This window comes from Scleropages formosus, chromosome 4 (genome assembly GCF_900964775.1).
Source record: "Scleropages formosus chromosome 4, fSclFor1.1, whole genome shotgun sequence".
In the NCBI taxonomy this organism is placed as follows: Eukaryota; Metazoa; Chordata; class Actinopteri; order Osteoglossiformes; family Osteoglossidae; genus Scleropages; species Scleropages formosus.
This window is the reverse complement of record NC_041809.1, coordinates 16,511,672-16,529,350: the sequence shown is the minus strand read 5'-3', so window position 1 is coordinate 16,529,350 and position 17,679 is coordinate 16,511,672. Positions and strand designations below refer to the sequence as shown.

Below are 17,679 nucleotides of genomic sequence, written 5' to 3'. Positions count from 1 at the left end.
AGCGGCCCTGGGCTCTCTTCTCTTTCTCCTCCCGGCAGACGCAATCACCCCCTTATATTTCCCATACGTCACCAAAAGCTAACCAATTACAATAAACACATTTCCCGTGTTCATTACAAGACAGACAGACATAGATACAGACGTGTGATTCTGAAGTACAGTTAGTTTGTTTCCTTCACCATATGACGAATGTTCATCACAACAGTAGCTGCATAAAGGTTTAGCCAAATAATTGACGATTCCTAATCATTTTTTTTTTTAAATATCGGAGCCAGAACTGAGAATCTTCGTGCTTTTGCTTTTTAATGTAGTTTGAAGTTTGCCATGACTCTTGACAGGTTGAATATGTATGAGTCGGAAGCTGTGTTACAGTATAACTACTGTACTTATTTACTGAAACGGTATGTGCGTTTTTTTACAGAACCAGTTAGCGACGAGCAAATGGAAGGACGCCTGCTGCATTCTCGGTCTTTGACTTAGCCGTAAAAGTGACTTCTCAGTGACAAAAGAATCAAATTACGAAAGACTGTCACTCACTCACTGTTGTGCTGTAATTCGAGGGTCCACCACTGCACCCAGAAAAAAAAAAAAAAAAAGAAAAAAAACCCTGCGCATCCAGGGGACATTTCAGCGAATGGAATGGACTCTGAGCATCTTCTCCCGGGATGCAGAGGCGGAGCGGGCGGGGTCCTCATCCCCACTCCTCCTCATCCTCCTCCTCCTCCTCCTTCCCCCGGGCCTGCGGCGGCCACACGGTTCGCACAGGGAGCGCATCACGCAGCACTGCGCGCGTCGGGCGTTGGTGAACGCGGCTGTCAGTCAGCATAAAATGGAACGGAATTAAGAGCCGAGTGTGTGAAGACGCGGTCAGAGAGAGCTGCAGTCTCCATGCCGTGTGTTTTCTCTCCCACGGACTAGCGCCACAGCGACCCAGAGCGAAGCTAGAAAACACACCGGTGTTAAAAACACACCAGGCGGACATTTTTCCCCCGGTGAAGCTAAGGGATTTTTTTATTACCTGAGGAAAAAGCGCCGTTTTCCCCTGTGTGTGTGAGGTATTTGAAACTATTATTTGCCGTTTTTCACGCGGTTCGCGGCTCCGCTTTATATTTATTGAAAATTACTAATAGAAAACGAGCTTTATTTTAATATATTTCCCACCAAGGGCCGTCATCATGGCGTGGCCCTGCATCACCAGGGCTTGCTGCATGGCGCGCTTCTGGAACCAGCTGGACAAGGCTGACATTGCGGTGCCGCTGGTTTTCACTAAATACTCGGACGTGGCCGAGGTGCAGCACCTCCATCCGCACGAGCCGAGGAGCCCTCTGCGGACTGGAGCCAGCTCGGTCGCCATAGAAACGCAGCCTCGCGCTGAGCAGGAGGCGCCCGCTGCTGCTACCGCTGCTGCTGCCGCCGCTGCTGCCGCCGCTGCTGCCGGTGCTGATGCTGAGGAGAGTTCCACGGGATCGGTGATGCGGCAGGACTTCAAGCACTGGAAAGTGCGCCCGGAGCCCAGCTGCAAGCCCAAGAACGAATACCATGCCTCAGAAACGCCGTTCGACAACGAGACCCAGTATCAGAAGGATTTTAAAGCGTGGCCCATCCCCAAGCGTGGGGACCACCCGTGGATTCCCAAGGCCAGCCCCACAGTCACGGTGGGAGACGAGCGGCCTGGGTGGACAGAGGTGGACAGCGGGATGGAGAAAAGTGAGATCGCCGACAAGGTGACGGAGAAGGACATCCTGTCTGGGGAACGCAAGAAGAGGCAGGTGAAGAAAGCTTCGGAAAAGAAGGTGCTCTTTCAGGCGGAAGGAGAGCAGCCTGGGGACGGGGCCATGGAGGGCAGGGCGAGAGATGTGCTCAACAGGCAAATCAAGGAGGAGACGGCAGCTGTGAGCTCTTACAGGTACACCATACTGTTCTGAGTGGGCAAGACTCTAAACTCTGCACACTGCATTTTCATTGTCATTGGCCCTTATTTTGCTCTGCTTTGTCCAGAGTGACTTACATTTACATTTGTTAATTTTTCTCTAAGGCGACTTACATCTCAGAAAACAATGCCAAAAATGCATTCCATCATCTTACCCTGTTATATAATCAACTTTCACACAAAGTTGCCCCTTTATCAATTTGTGATAAGTACCTTGGTCAAGGGTACTACTGAAAGAGTGGGAATCATGCTGAGAACCTGCAGATTGAAAGGTCTTGACCCCAAATAAGGGCAAACACCATGTAGTGTCATTAGGGACAAGCGGTTCTGAAGATATATAAAGGTATTGTGAATAAAAGTCTGTGCATAAAGTAGCATGAACAGTTCATTTCAGAATTTTTATTTTAGTGACCTTAATTTATATTCCACAATAGCATGATGAAATTTTTTGTGCAATCAGTTTTTGTCCACATGTGCTTCAAGGTAACAAACTGAAGTGCGACATTCAGATGTCTTCTGCAGTGTGGCTTTGTGAATCGGTAAAGAGTACTCTTATTTCACTAGCTTCTCAGAAATTATGCTGGAAATTTAAGATCTGTGTCACTGTGTGAGAAGAGCGCTCTATGAAAATGAATTGAATTGAATTGAATTGAATTGAATCTACTGAAATAACCTGATCATTGCTGACAAAATGACATGGCGATATTCATTTGCTCTTTTTATTGTTATTGTTGATGATGTTGTTGCTTATGCCAAACCATGACTTAGAAGCAGCATGCAGCAGCAGGTCTTATGGTAGTTCATGACCTGGATCTGTACCTAAAGGCTATTGGTTCAGGTCCATTGAGAGTGCCTGTTTTTTTACCCTTGAGAAGCATTTGTAACAAGAATGGCTTCAGCATGCAAACAGATCAGAAGAAGTCCATCTTTTCCGCAGACTGAAGGATTAGTAGCTTTCAAAAAAGCAAGATATGACTGGGGATTAAACACCTTTTTCTGTAAAAATGTAAAGCAACCACGACAAGCAACCTTTCCAGCTTGCATGCGACTTCTCTGGCAGGGCAACAAGTGGGGCAGCTGCTTCCCGATAGCCAGCTGTCCCTCGCCTGTGAGCTGCTCAGGGCCTCAGAGGGCTGTGTTGCTCTTTAATGCTAGATGGGATGCAAACCAGGTCAGCTGTGGGTTAATCTCCCTGCTCTGCAGTGGTCGGGGGTGGCTATGGGCAGATGGCCATACCAGAGGAACCCTTCTGGATGATGTTCTGGGCTCTTAATCCTAATTTAAACAAAAAACATCCAAACAAATGAACAAACAAGTAAAAATAAATTCCTCACGTGTGATGGCACATGTAGTCACAGAATGTGGTGGGGAATGATCCTCACACTGTTTTTGTGCCTTAATTAAGACACTATAAGTAACAAACTGTGGAACTTCAATCCAAGTCTAACTCTTGCTCACAGAAGTGAATTTCACATTCGTGGTATTAGCTGGAGAGGGACTTATTTCTTATGTAGTACATGGAAAGTAAAATTATATACAGTAGCAGCAGATCAAAGAAAAATACTGATGATGATAAAGATAAAATGTGGAGACAAAAGAGGGAGACTTGCTTTGTATGATGATTTTAAACGATGAGAAGGTTCGTTTATTGCAGAGTACTCTGAAGAATGGTTAAATACATAATACAGAAGTCAGAACACTGGTGGTTGTATTTACAGTACAGAACAGTACATTGCATCTGTGCAACACTTGTTTATGGAAAAATACAGTACTGAAATGATCTTTTAATGAGCTTCGCTGTAGAAGTGATTTTTGTTTAGCTGGAAAGTAGCAAAGGATCTGTTGGACAGCATTTAGGCACTGGGCGTGCAAAAGAGGTTGCCTCCGTGATCACCGTTACACTTGAGCTCTCATTGTCTTATTGTGTAGATGACACTGTCCAAAACTCACTGTCCCAGCCATCTATTTTATTGACTGTGAAATGTGTTGTTTGGGCCAAAGGACTGTCAGACATCTGTTGCCTCTGTCCTTTGTTCCCCCATCATCCTTTTAGTGCTTTTTTTGTGGTGGGAAAGACGTCGCGTCACGGCACAATGACAGCTGTTTTGTGGCTTTTGTTTGTTCCAAGCGAGCACCTCCATTGTTCACGCCGTGTTTCCAGACACGTGAAAAGCACAGCAAGCTTTGCCTTTGAGAAGCAGCTCATTCTATGATGAAGTTCCTTGGTTCTCAATCAGTCATTTTGGTTTCACTGATTTCTGTCTGGTGGTATGGAAGCATTTATGTTACCCTGTAGCAGGAAGGACTAATTTAATGTAACAATGTCACATATCGATTAAAAGTTCTCTGTACATGTTAAGTTTTGGGAAATATGTATTTAAATTCATTATTTGTCACGTACAGTTTCTCCCAAAGACAAGGGATACTTTCTCAGTTAATCCCAGTACTCATTTTAACCAAAAGTAATGATAGAAAAAACCTGAAAAGGCATTAAGAAGACATAGTTGAATGCATTTCTCACATGGCAAAACATGATGTTAAGCATACGTTGCTCCTATGGCACAAAACAAACATGTTGGGGTCACTTAAGGCCCTAAACATGCATTCTGCTTTTATCTGATGCTTTTCTTCAAACTATCTCACAATTATTTGACCCATTTATACGGCTGGGCAATTTTATTGCACCAGTGCAGGATAAGTATGGTGTTCAAAGGTACTTCTGCAGTAGGTGAGCATATGAACCAGCAACCTTTGAATATAAAGGCAACAGCTGAAACCACTCTGCTATCAGCTTCCATTAGAGTGGGTTCTTTATTCTAGTTTAGTCTCTTTAACACAGGTTTTATAGCCATTATTGAAAGCATTAATGGTGGTTTTAATCTTTAAAGGTAAAAAAAAGCTAAAGGTAGTAGACCCACAATCTCATTTGACCTCAGCTGAGTGTGTGACTAATTTCAGAGATAGTTCTCCAAAGTATATTTAGACTGATCATGCAGCAGATGTGATGCCTGTGAGGTGTAGGACAATATCTGTACTGCTCACGGCCAACAGAAGCTGTTCCTGTTGTGGAGGGTGAAGTGAACACCATGGTATAAATCCATTTCGCTTCACTCATCTGTGGTGCTTTATGAGACTTTGCCGAAGAGGATTGTGTGAAGATAAAGTCATAAAGTGTTAGATTACAAAAGAAAGAACATTCTCGAAAAAGACTAGTTGACAAAGTATTTACTGTAACTAGTTATGTGAGACACTTTCAATCAGGATATTGACCAGTCTCTTATGAGTCACTTTCAAATACCATCAAAGATTGTGATATATTTTGTTCAGTTAACCAGTGTCCTTATTTTTTAGTTAAAATAGAATTGACATACTCTTCAAACAACTCTATTTCATCTAAAAAGAAATGATAGTCCAGTATGGGGTGTTTAATTTGTCAATTAAGTGACACTGACGAGTGACTTGTTTTATGTCGCCTAGCATTGCTTTTGCTTTATGCTTAGGTACTTCAACAATAGTGCTTGACATGGCAGTATTTGGCTTCTTATTGCCCTCCTGGGAAACGTATGAACCTCCCAAAGAACTGCACAACATACACGGGCTGCTCTTTTGAAAAGAACAAAAAAGGACATTTTCATTTACTGTCCTGCAAATCCATGAAGGCACATTACAATTGATTATGCCAACATGTTTCATTTTACTGCTTGGCCATTTCTGCTTCAGTTATCGATTTGCTATAGATGAACCCCAGGCTGTGCGCGCACAGCTTGTTTCAGCTTCCAAAGAAGGACGGGTCTCTCAGGGGAGGCTATTTGGTTACTACAGCAGAGTGCAGAGTAGACATAAAAACTAGGAGTACATTGCTCATTTGTTCTCCCCCCCTTTGCATGCTGTGGGAAGTGGAACATTCCACTTAGATGCTGGTTATGCAATGGTAAATATGAGAGGCAAGCCGCGGTAAACCTTGCCAGGGATGGGCACTTTGCCACAGTTCATCGGTGTACCGTAACTCATCAGCAGGGCACTTTTGCCGCAGATTCCTAGCAATGTCTGCAGAGTGTGTGGCATCACACTGAGGATCACGATCCCCAAAAGAGGGAGCCTCGACCTGTGCTCTGGGACAAGGGGTGCAATAATGGTTGTTCTTTCACTATCGGAGAGTGTTCTTCATCATGCAGTGTTTCGGCATGTCTCTTTGTCTACATTCATATTTAACTTTTCGATTCAATATTTTTCCTTTTGCAGTCAAGGTTTTTGCATTTTTTTTCAGCATTTGATTTTATGTTTGTTTCTCTTTGTATGTATGTTTTGCTTTCTGATTCAGTTCACCTGCTTAAAGGTTTTGTTTTTATTTATTTGTTTCCATGTCTATTTGACTTTTTAGCTCTATTCTCTATTCTCCTTCTCAAATGCTTTGTCTTTCTATCTCTTTTATTTGCATTCGGGTTTCGGTCCCAAAAATCATGAGGCTGTGATTAAAAGAGATTTAGAAGAGTTTTAGTAAATAATGAGTTGCTTCTTCAGCATCAGCATCAGGAACATCACTCCAAAAACTAGCTCAAAATTAGTAATGGCTGGTGGGACACGTACATCAAGGTATTCATTGGCAAGCCCTCAATTCCTTGTGCAAAAATTTGACAGTCCTTCTATAGCCCTGGACCTGAGGTGGCAGTATAGTGCTGGACAGGATCAATGGCAATGGAAAGCGCTTGAACTGTGAACACTGAACATTGTCCAAATTATCCTAATGGCTGCACAGTGTTTAATCAGACAAGTGGACTTTAGTCTAATTATATAACCCCCAGTAAACATTTACTGTCACATTAACCAGGCTGTCAGTAAAACATTGTCCAATATTCTTATTGTTATGCTCAGTAAGTTCATGTTTATGTAACCTTTCCTTGTGGTTGCTCCCGATTCACTCATAATGTAATTATTTGTTCTGAATGACTTAAGTATTAATTGTTATTCAGTGTTTGCTACCACTGCTTTTTAGTTCAGTAGTGTCAATCAGGAGTCATTGCTGTACAAAGAGTGTATCTCTAGGGCAAGTAAGCTGCTGCAGGGCAAATGCTTTACTGGTACCTTGTACTTTTGTCTAGTTCATTGACCCGTAAATCTGTCTTGTACTTAACAATGTCATAACATTATTTTTACTTGCTATAACTGTTTGGTGCATCAATTTTTATATTCATCAAAGAATTTTCCATTGTTCTGGCCAGTTCATCAGAGAAAGTACTCTGGTACAGTACTTCCTATTTCCTCACAAATAGGTTTTGCATAGCTTAGAAATTGTGCTTTGGATCATCCTGCTGTATCATGAAATTTGCACCAATCAAGCTCTGACCACAGAGGATGGCATGACATTGTAAAATAAAGTGGTAACATTTCTGTTTCATTATTCCTTGCATTCTGTGTAAATCTTCCACCTTACCAGCATTAAAGCAACCCCATACCATTAAATGCTTGGCAGAAGACATCAAGCACTTTTCCAGCATCCTTTTATTTGCTTTATGTCTCACATACACCGATCAGCCAAAACATTAAAACCACCTGCCTAATATTGTGTGGCCCCCCTCATGTAATTTGTGAAGTGGGGCCTCTATGGATTGGATTTGTTTTTCCAGCACATCCCACAGATGCTTGGTGGATTGGGATCTGGGAAATCTGGAGGCCAAGTCAACACTTGAACTCTTTGTCATGTTCCTCAAACCATTCCTGAACAATTTTTGCAGTGCAGCCAGGGCCATTGCCATCAGGGAATACCGTTGCCATGAAGAGGTGTATGTGGTCTGCAACAATCTTTAGGTAGGTATTACATGTCAAAGTAACATCCACATGAATGCCGGGGCCCAAGCTTTCCCAGCAGAACATTTGCCAGAGCATCACACTGCTTCCACTGGCTTGCCTTTTTCCCATAGTGCATCCTGCTGCCACCTCTTCCTCAGGTAAACAACGCACATGACAGTCCACATGATTTAAAACATAACACGATTCATCAGACCACCTTCTTCTATTGCTCCATGGTCCAGTTCTGATGCTCACATGCCCATTGTAGGCGCTTCTGGCGGTAGACAGGGGTCAGCATGGGCACTCTGACCATTCTGCGGCCACGCAGCCCCATACGCAGCAAATGGTGATGCACTGTGCCTTCTGGCACCTTTCTGTCATGGCCAGCATTTAGGTTTTTAGCACTCTGTGCTACAGTAGCTCTTCTGGGGGATCGAACCAGACGGGCTAGCCTTCGCTCCCCACATGCATTAATGAGCCTTGGGTGTCCATGACCCTGTCGTCAGTTCACTGGTTGTCCTTCCTTGGACCACTTTTGGTAGGTACTAACCACTGCATACTGGGAACACTCCAGAAGACCTGCCATTTTGGAGATGCTCTGACCTAGTCGTCTAGCCAGCACAGTTTGGCCCTTGCCAAAGTCGCTCAGATCCTTATGCTTGCCTATTTTTCCTGCTTCCAAAACATCAAATTCAAGAACTGACTGTTCACTTGCTGTCTAATATATCCCACCCCTTGACAGGTGCCATTGTAATGAGATAATCAGTGTAATTCACTTCACCTGTCAATGATTTTAATGTTGTGACTGATCGGTGTACGTTCTCCTCCTTGACACAAACACCTCAAACTTCGACTCGTCTGTCCATGACGCTCTTTTCCAGTCCTCCACCGTCCAATTTCTGTGATCTTTTGCCCATTTTAACCTTTTGTTTTTATTTTCCAGTTTTGGATATGGTTTTTCTTTGAAACTCTGCTGCTGAAAACTAGCATTCTGTGGTTGTCTTTTCACTGTTCCAGATGTTACTGGTATTTGGTGTGTACTATTTAAGAAAGCAACCAGCTGAAGACCTGTAAGGCATCTGTTTCTCAGAAAGACTTCAGACTCTGATGTACTTATCGTCTTGTGCAGTTGTGCATCTAGGCTTTCTGCTTCTTTTTCTATCCTGATTTAATTTACCCCCTTCTCTCAAGACAGTAGTGGACACCTTTGTAAGACATCTTAAGTTTCTTGGCAGTCTGATGCATTAAGCAGTAATATGCCTTGACTATATTATTGAGTCAGTTTAATATACTCTGATTAAAAAGTATCAGTTCTTTCAAAAACATGAAAATTTCTGGGTGATTCCAAACTTCTGAACACTAGTGTAGAAGTCATTTACAGACCATCAAGACCAGTGGTTTTGGTTGACCCCATGACTGAACACGCTTAACTTGATCTGAATAGAATATGAAGGGGCAACAGGTAACAGTTAGAGCCACTATTTTGCAATTCTCTGTTCCAGCTGTAGTACCTCTGAGCAACATACAGTACCTACCCTGGTTTGCTCCTGTGAAAGTTACAGGCTATATAAACTGATAAAACAATGTAAGCACCTTAACACTGTAATTTTGTTTGGAGAGAGGTATCAGCGAAATGAATGAAAAATAATCGATTTTTTGGCAAGGACTAATCACAGATGCAAGAAAAGATGACTGCGGACAGCCGGAAATGACAGTTTGCAGACGTTATTATTCTGGAGAACATGCTGCTTGCTTTGCTCTTTGATGTTTCTGTACACCAAGGTGCTTGTGAATTGAATGAGTGCTTTTATTTAAAGCTGTCTTCAAACCAATGTTTCTAAAAATATTTTCGTACCACACAGAGTGGCCTGCTCCCATTCTCCTCTGTAACAGTTATTCAATCAATGCAGCGACCTTACAGACTGTGTGAAAGATCATGAGATCTTCCTTTAGCAGCAGTAAAAGAGGGCTAGCATGAGCTTCGTGAAGGACTCAAGTGAAACGTTTCTCCACACATTTACATTTACATTTATTCATTTAGTAGGCGCTTTTCTCCGAAGCGATGCACATCTCAGAGAAAATATAATGTGTACATTGCACACAAAGTATAAATGTGTGCTGGAGATAGTATTTTTTTCATGCAGCGTGTGTGAAGGCGTATCAACGTGTTGCCAAAGAACTGCACCACTTTGCCGCTCATGTGCTTTTATCTTGGACCATATTGGTGTGCCTCCGTCTGGCTTGGACAGCTGCTCTCCATAAACTAGAGGTGGTATGGAGTAGTCCTTCAGCAGTTGTGTGATAAATCATACAGCCACTGAGCAATCAACAAACGAGAATACCAAAAATTAAGAGAAGTTGTAATAATAAGAGATTTACAGCTTAGCTACATCCAGTTAACAGCTGCTGTGAACCCATTTTATGCCTTTTAGGTTAACAGTCAGTAGTATGTAAATAATATATAAAAATTTGACCAGCTTGTATCCATGTCCCCTTTATTAATGATTAAACTGTTTCAGTTTATCAGTAGTATTTGTACTGCCATACTAAAGAAATAATTCAGCAAATATTTTATGTTAATAATGATTCTCATATTGAACGTACAACAGATGTAAAAAAAAATCTGGTCAATGTACAACGAAAACTCAGCTATTGGTTTTCTGATGCTACTTGTTTCATTGTCTGATGCCTCATTGTTGTTGGGGCAGGAATGAGTTCAAAGCCTACGCGGATGTGAAGCCCGTGAGAGCGATCCGAGCCAAGTCCCAGTACCAACCCCCTGATGAGAAGACTAGCCTGGAGACCAGTTATAGTGCCACCTTTAGGGGTGAGCAGGCTCTGCAGCAGTCTACAGAGAACAAGGCCCTAGAGCGGAGGAGGATACGCAGCCTCTACATCGAGCCCTATAAAGAACCCGCCAAGGTAGGAAAGGTCATTTGCTCAAAGCTTGGCTTCTTTTCTTGAGGTAAGGCGCACTTGCATGTCTCGAGGAGGCATCAGCTACAGTGTCCTGCTTGTTCCTCATAGAATGGCTTGTGATCTTCCTCACAGAAGGTCAACATCACTCTGATTTCACAAGTAAAAACAGGAGTCCACAGGCTTTCATCTCACTGTCCTGTCATTCCTGCTCTTGAAAACTGTCACGTTTCATTTCAGGATTCCTTGTGCCTGACATTCAGAAATCTTAGCTTAAACATGATCTGTATGAATATAATATTACACACACACACACACACACACACACACACACACATATTTTCAGAACCGCTCATCCCATACGGGGTCGCGGGGAACCAGAGCCTACCCGGCAACACAGGGCGTAAGGCCGGAGGGGGAGGGGACACACCCAGGACGGGACGCCAGTCCGTCGCAAGGCACCCCAAGCGGGACTCGAACCCCAGACCCACTGGAGAGCAGGACCTGGTCCAACCCACTGCGCCCCCCCCATAATATTACATGAACCTAAAATTTATTTTATTCAAGCAGTTGGAGTCATCTTCATTTCTTGTTAGTATTGAAGTAAATAACAGTAGAAATTCCAATTCTCACAGCATCTTTGTACATCATACAGAATGCTGTTCTTTTACACTTTAATACTACTGTCAATAACAATACATGAAATTCTAAAGTTTGGTTTCCTCAGTAGCCAGTGGATGTGAATGAATATGGCATTTGCTTTCCCATCCAACCCCTGTTCTCTCACCAGGTGGAGAAACCCAGTGTTCAACGGTCCAAGACAAAAAAGACGACAACATCAGTGAGCCATGTCAAACTGACAAAGAAGGCCAAAGACAAGCAGACCACGTCATCCCGTGGTGCCAAAAAGAAGACCTCTGAGAACCAGCCCGAGACCAAGCCAGAGGAGGGGGACAAGGAGAAAAGTAAAGAGATGAACAACAAACTGGCTGAGGCAAAAGAGTAAAATCACTGCACTTCTATTCTTTTTACCCTGATGAAACAAAAGGCTGCAAAATTGATTGGAGGGTTCTCATCCCCTTGTCTAGTGTCTTGGTCTCTGTGTCTTTTTTCCCCCTCTCTTTTACTCTCCTTACTGCTTCTTGGAATGATAAGTATGTATTGTATGTATCAATACATTTCAGGGTCTGACATGACATGTTGATTCACGTCCCCACCTTTTGCAACCCTCTGTCCCGCACATTTCATCAGTTTCTGGAAGTGTGATGAAGTTCATGTTGTGCCTGCTAGCATTCACTTTCTCCTCTGCTCATGAGCTCAGTGTCCATGGCTTCTTCAGGGTCCAGTCCATGGCTGATGATTTAGCTCCCCATATCACCTGCTGTGGGCATCTTGCTGCATGTTACAGACAAACTGACATACTGAGGGGTTTCTCTTTACATATTTGGTTTGCGGCAGTTACCAGAGTTTTTCAGAAATAAAGATAAAACTGCATGATATTTGTTGCCACCACAATATAGCATGTGCTGTATAACATACCAGCTCAAGATGGCTTGAAAAATCCTTGATAAAAACATGGTCTTCAATGACAACACTGATGTCAGTTTGGTTGTATCCCCTGAAGTGCTTCTGCTCAACAGCCTCTTATACCAGAAGTCAGTGGTAAAATCTATACAGGGTTGTGTGAAGGTTTAAAGTCAACTCGCACTCTTTTGCTGCCGTTGGCCTTTGGGATGTTACTGTGTCTTTTTACCATGATTTCAGAGGCTTATTTACAGGTCCATTAACTCTAATCCTTTTTGCCTAATATTCTTTCATAGTAAGCTACAGTGCAGCTGCAGGGCTTTTTCCGAAGGTGACTCCTTTGTTTCCATGTAGCAATTGTACAGTAATATTATTATTTCCAGCTGAATTTCAGGTGAATGTGAAGTTTTCCTGTCCCCAAAGCAGCAGATGCTAACCTCCGCATTACTGTATAGTGCATGTTCTGTGGTTAGATCAGTTAAACTTTCAAAAATTATTCTTTTAAAGTATTTTTTGTATTTTATTCCTTGAATTACAAAGGAGTTTTTTTTCCCCCATTTTCAACAGTCTCCTGCTGCTGAAGCACCCATAGAATATATCTCAGACATACTGTACATTAAAATGACATTCTATGAAAAAGAAAATGAAGTGTAAATTCGAAATTTAAAGTCAAACAACCTCAACATTTCTTGATTTAAGTTCAAATCTTGAGAGCACGAATAATTCAAAGGGGAACTGAGGAAACATCCGCATGAAGGATACAACGACCTCATGGTTAGTTCTACCGAAAGTGCGAATTTAGTACTCCCACCCAACTTGACACGCAGACACAGTTTGATTTCATCTACAAGATTATGTTAATAATTTCACAGGACATGAAGCATACAATATGAGAACTACCCAGACGTCTTTGAAATACTAAAGCTGTATTTAGTAGCCCTGCAGCTGTCCATAGTATTTTCATTGTTATTTTCATTTTATGTTCTTATTTCTTATATGTTATTTGCTTGAGAAAAGAACTATAGAATGTCATGGTTATGCCTTTTCAATGTACTGTATCTCTCATGAAGGGGTTTTGTGCTGGGAAGGTATTTGCTGCCTGTATGGAATGCATCATATTTTTTCCTTGTTGCGCTGTTTGTGGCTGCATGTTGCTCTGCTCCTGCTTTCTAGCACCCTGATCATGTTCACATGAGGGAAAGTTGTCTTGTCTTTGCCTGAAAACTGCATGTATAACGTATGTAGGTGTAGGGGGTGGGTAGGGATTCAGTCACATTATTACTGTATACTTAAAAAAGATAACCTGGGAAATTTTGTTATTGCTGTCTGTCAAATGGAGTGCTCTAGAGTGAAAGACATGATATACATGATGTGATATACTCACAGCATCTTTCATACTTTTCCTGTAGCTCAGTAAAAAGGTAGCTGTAGCTGTTATAATCTCAAAATTAGATTAATAGTCAGGCTTCCATGTGTATTTATGGCTACCATATGTGAGGGAAGACAATTTGTCACGTAAAATGAGATTTAGTAGTATTGTAATTTGTCTTTTGACATCTTCCTAAAGGTTGCCCAGATTAAAGCCGTCACGTTTAGCGTGCAAAAGTCTACCAGCCCGCTTTCTGATAAGAGCCATCTGCTCAGCTTATTGAGAGTCTTAGCAGGGAACCTAAAGGGACAGGGATAGTGTAATGCACTGCAGCTGGATTGAACAGGAGAGGTTCCTGTGAATTGATAAAACTCTCAAGGACCCTATTGTGTTCATCTTCCCTGGCTTGTCTGGCTCTGCTCCTTTGTCTCCCAGTGTCATTGGGCGTGGAGGGTAGTCCCTCCTCGACAAGGACAGCAGCTTGTGTCTCATTGTCTCATTGTGAGTCCTCCCAGTCATGCTGCAGTTCGCCCTCTGTGAAGGGTGAGGGCCGCCTTATTGCTATTTTGCAGCCTTGGGCTTTTTGCGCACCGTGGTATGAGTTGGGTATGGGGTGTGGACATGCAGCGAGGCCCAGCACACTTGGTGCTATCTCTTACCCATGCTCCCGGTTGAAGAATGCTTTAATGCATAGAAAGGGGAAAATATAACAGAAACAAGTCATGTACTTCAAATATTCATTGTGACGTGCTTGTGTTCTCTGCTTGCTCCTATTTATTGAAGTTATTAATAAATGCAAACGCAGAAAACAAGTGTCTGTTGCTTTATTGAGGAGGGTTTGCGAAAGATGCAGATTTTTTGTATCTCAGTCTTATGTCAGTGAAACTGCAGGTATTCCACACATGGAAATCCACATGGAAGAGAACAGTTAAATTATACAATTTATAAACATACAGTCCATTAATTCCATTGACCTGATTCAGAAACATTAATTCTGGCACAAGTTCTTAAGTCCTTTGAAAGTGTTCATATTGTTACTCAAGTAAGAGCTTGGAAATATATTATTTGCGTTGTGTTAAATATATTTCACATTTCTGCTGGAGAATGTTGCAATATGAACATTAAAGGATGGATTTGATTCCTGAATTCAGTTTATTTTGCCATATTATCACATTTTATATGCAAAAATGAAGATTTAACTATGCTTTATGGAAACCTGTGTGCCACTTCTTTTTTTAAGATTTCTACAGTGTAATAGAAAAATTGCAGTTATAGGGCATTAAACAGATACAGTCATTGTTTAGACTAATAGTACAAATTACGAATGAAACATAGCATTTCACAAAAATATTTATTGTTGTGATTCAGTTGCTGAACATGTCTTCTTTGAATTGCAATATGATTGGCATTTTATTGTGTCATTTATTTTTATTGGAAATTTACCTTAATGTAATGAGTGACGTTTTGATTCATTCGAAGGGCTGCACTAAAACAGTACCACTACATACAGCTCTGTCAGCCAATTCAAGATATTGTTTGGGTTCAGACACTAAACCAGCACCTGTGGCGCTGTGCTCTAGTCAAAGCAAGGTAATTAAAACTTTTAGACTCAATCCACTCTCAATGTGCATTAAGGTCATTGCATTTTGTCCGTATAATCTTCTTGTCAAATTGTTCCTGTTTTGGAACACATTCCTGTACTACCACTGATTTTTCATCATCAAAAATTTATTTTGACCAGCTTTCTAGGTTTTCCATGGTGTATTTCTCTTCCATATGGAAAGTAGGGGCTTGAATGTTAATCTCAGTGCTATAGCATGAGGTTCCCTTTGAAGAGGGTGGGGTTCAGCTTTGTTTTGTACTGTATACTGTATTATGCCACAGAGAGCAGCTTTGGCACAGTTTTTGTAGGGAATAAAACCAAGCCAAGAGAAAACAAAATGTAAACAACCTCATGCTGTACAAATCAATGACCCTTTATTTGACAGCAGGCTTGGCTGCATTGTGCCTGATTACTTTCATACTTCATGTCGTTAGTATTATATCAGATCAATTAAGAAAACACAGCCATCATTTCTCTTAGCAAGGAAAGGTCTGATCATTAATAGTGTGTCTGTTTTAAACTTTAAATGTCAGTTGGACTGAAGTACACAATCATTTTGTCCAGTATTATTATAGTCAGTTACTAATTTCTCAATAATTTATGCCAGTACTGTCTTCTGAACATGATGTAAACGTGTGTGTTTGGGGTGTTAGAGAGACGCTAGTGATTAAGGAGCCACATCAGTCCTGTTTCTCATTTTCAAATTACATTCACCTCCATTTATATTTGGTGATTTGAACACCCTGTGCCTCTTACATGCTGGAGTGTAATAAGAGAGAGACAAATAGGGAAATATGGGATATCTGATTTCACAGTCGGATTGTCAAATAAAAATCATTTGTTTGACAAAGTGGAGCTGACACGCCCACAGCCATTTTCTGCATCTTACTTGAACTGGACATGCCAAGTAGTTCTGGCAGTTTATTTTGTGTCTTTTCTGTGTCAAAACATAGAATCATGGATTGCAAGCTTTCAGAACCTTTCAGAGGAGCCACAGGGTCTTCAACGCTGATCTGATCGCTCTGTGAGGTGTCACAATCCTAAAAGGCTTCACCTTGTGCCTCTCTTGTCTTTTTTGTATTTTAACTTTGTGGCTACTTTCTAGAGACCCCGAGGCTGAGGTTTGTGGACCCAGTGATCATTCCCAGGGTGCCGCTGGAGGAGAACCCGAACCACTGGTGGAGAGACCCGAGTCACGGCGGGGGGGCGGAGTCGTGCGCTTTGCACCTGACGTGAAATAGATGTGACACAGATCCTGCCAGCAGTCCCCCCCAAGACCTCATTCCCTGGCAACAAGCCCCGCTATCCATCCACTGGAGAGGAATGGTGGCTTGTACATATGTAGCATAGACCCCAGAGATGCTCTGGAAAAGAGGTGTAACAGACTGTGATTCAGGCTGAGAGGACTGACCCTGACACTGAGAACCATGAGGAGTGGCTTGCTGTGTGCACGCGCATGATTCAACAGCACAGTCTGAAGTTTCTGAACCATGATCAGTGGCTCCCAGTAAAATCATTAACAAAGGTGCTATGTCTCAAGTATGCTTATTGCGACACTTTGAAAGTATGTGTTTGTTGCCAGTTATAGAAATGCTATTCCACAAAGTGCTTCTTTAAAATGAATATAATGTACAGTGATAACTTCAAATGCCAATAAACATAGACTGAGTACTGTAAAATTCTTGGAAATTCATCTTCATTTGATTTCAAGGAAGTTTAATTTAAAAACACTTTTAACCACAGGAATAACCAGAATATATTCAGAACAGTAGACTTGAATAATGTACCATTCCAGGTTATGGATTACTCTAGAAGGTTGCTCTAAGCCCACTGAAAAAATACAGTTTATGAATTGTAGAACTTACTTGATCTGACTCACTTTTGTTAACTGCTTTTGCTTATCAGTGCTGTGGTGGTCCAGAGCTCCTTCTGGAATCATTTTTCACCAGGCTAACAGGGTACCTCCTGGATAGGATGCCAGCCCATCCCTGTGGTAATTGTAAAACTATGTCTGCAAATATATATTACATTCTAAATTAAATAATATTTAAAAATTTTCTAAAAGTTCATATTTTATGAAAAAGAATACAGTATAAACCTTTTTACTCATTTCAAACCAATTACAAATAAAAATGGGCAATAAAACCATGATTTTATACCAGAAACAATATGTGTCTTAATTATAAGATAACAATAAATAAAATTTAAGGAAAATGAATAAGGATTAAAAGGCAAAAATTAAAGTTAAGGAACGTAGTAATATAAATGACAAAAGAACAAAATTATTAACAGGATTAGAAAATGAATTAATAAAATGTGCAATGCATTAGCTATTACGCTGGACTCCTGTGGTGATCGGCCACATAAAATTCAATTGTATCGAGAAAAGCAAGAATTTTTCTGAAAAAACACTGTACAGAAGGACATTTTGTATCATTCTGATTATTACAATATTTGGAAAATTTGTACTGCTAATCTGGCAGTAGGCAGAATCATTAAATGAGATGTGGCTATACTTGATGGACAATTCCCCAGTGCCCACCCAGTGTC

The 17,679-nt window shown here is 41.5% G+C and overlaps 1 protein-coding gene across 2 annotated transcripts; it reads left to right on the top strand.

The window, feature by feature from the left end:
- The first annotated feature begins 648 nt into the window (after positions 1–648).
- On the top strand, positions 649–16,651 carry map6a (microtubule-associated protein 6a). Of its 2 annotated transcripts, none has more exons than XM_018755064.2 (4): positions 649–1,906; positions 10,426–10,639; positions 11,424–11,598; positions 16,235–16,651. In XM_018755064.2, the coding sequence occupies exons 1-4, from the start codon at positions 1,176–1,178 to the stop codon at positions 16,363–16,365; spliced, it is 1,251 nt and encodes a 416-aa protein (XP_018610580.2). In that variant the 5' UTR covers positions 649–1,175; the 3' UTR covers positions 16,366–16,651. The 2 variants fall into 2 exon arrangements, with proteins under 2 accessions (XP_018610580.2, XP_018610579.2); XM_018755063.2 differs by having other exon boundaries at positions 11,424–11,635.
- Positions 16,652–17,679: the final 1,028 nt, after the last annotated feature.

Excerpts from the sequence above, each read along its gene's own strand:
- map6a (XM_018755063.2), top strand. The coding sequence starts at position 1,176 with ATGGCGTGGCCCTGCATCACCAGGGCTTGCTGCATGGCGCGCTTCTGG. Across the intron at positions 1,907-10,425 it reads GCAGCTGTGAGCTCTTACAG|GAATGAGTTCAAAGCCTACG; the intron begins GTACACCATACT and ends TTGTTGGGGCAG. Across the intron at positions 10,640-11,423 it reads CCTATAAAGAACCCGCCAAG|GTGGAGAAACCCAGTGTTCA; the intron begins GTAGGAAAGGTC and ends TTCTCTCACCAG.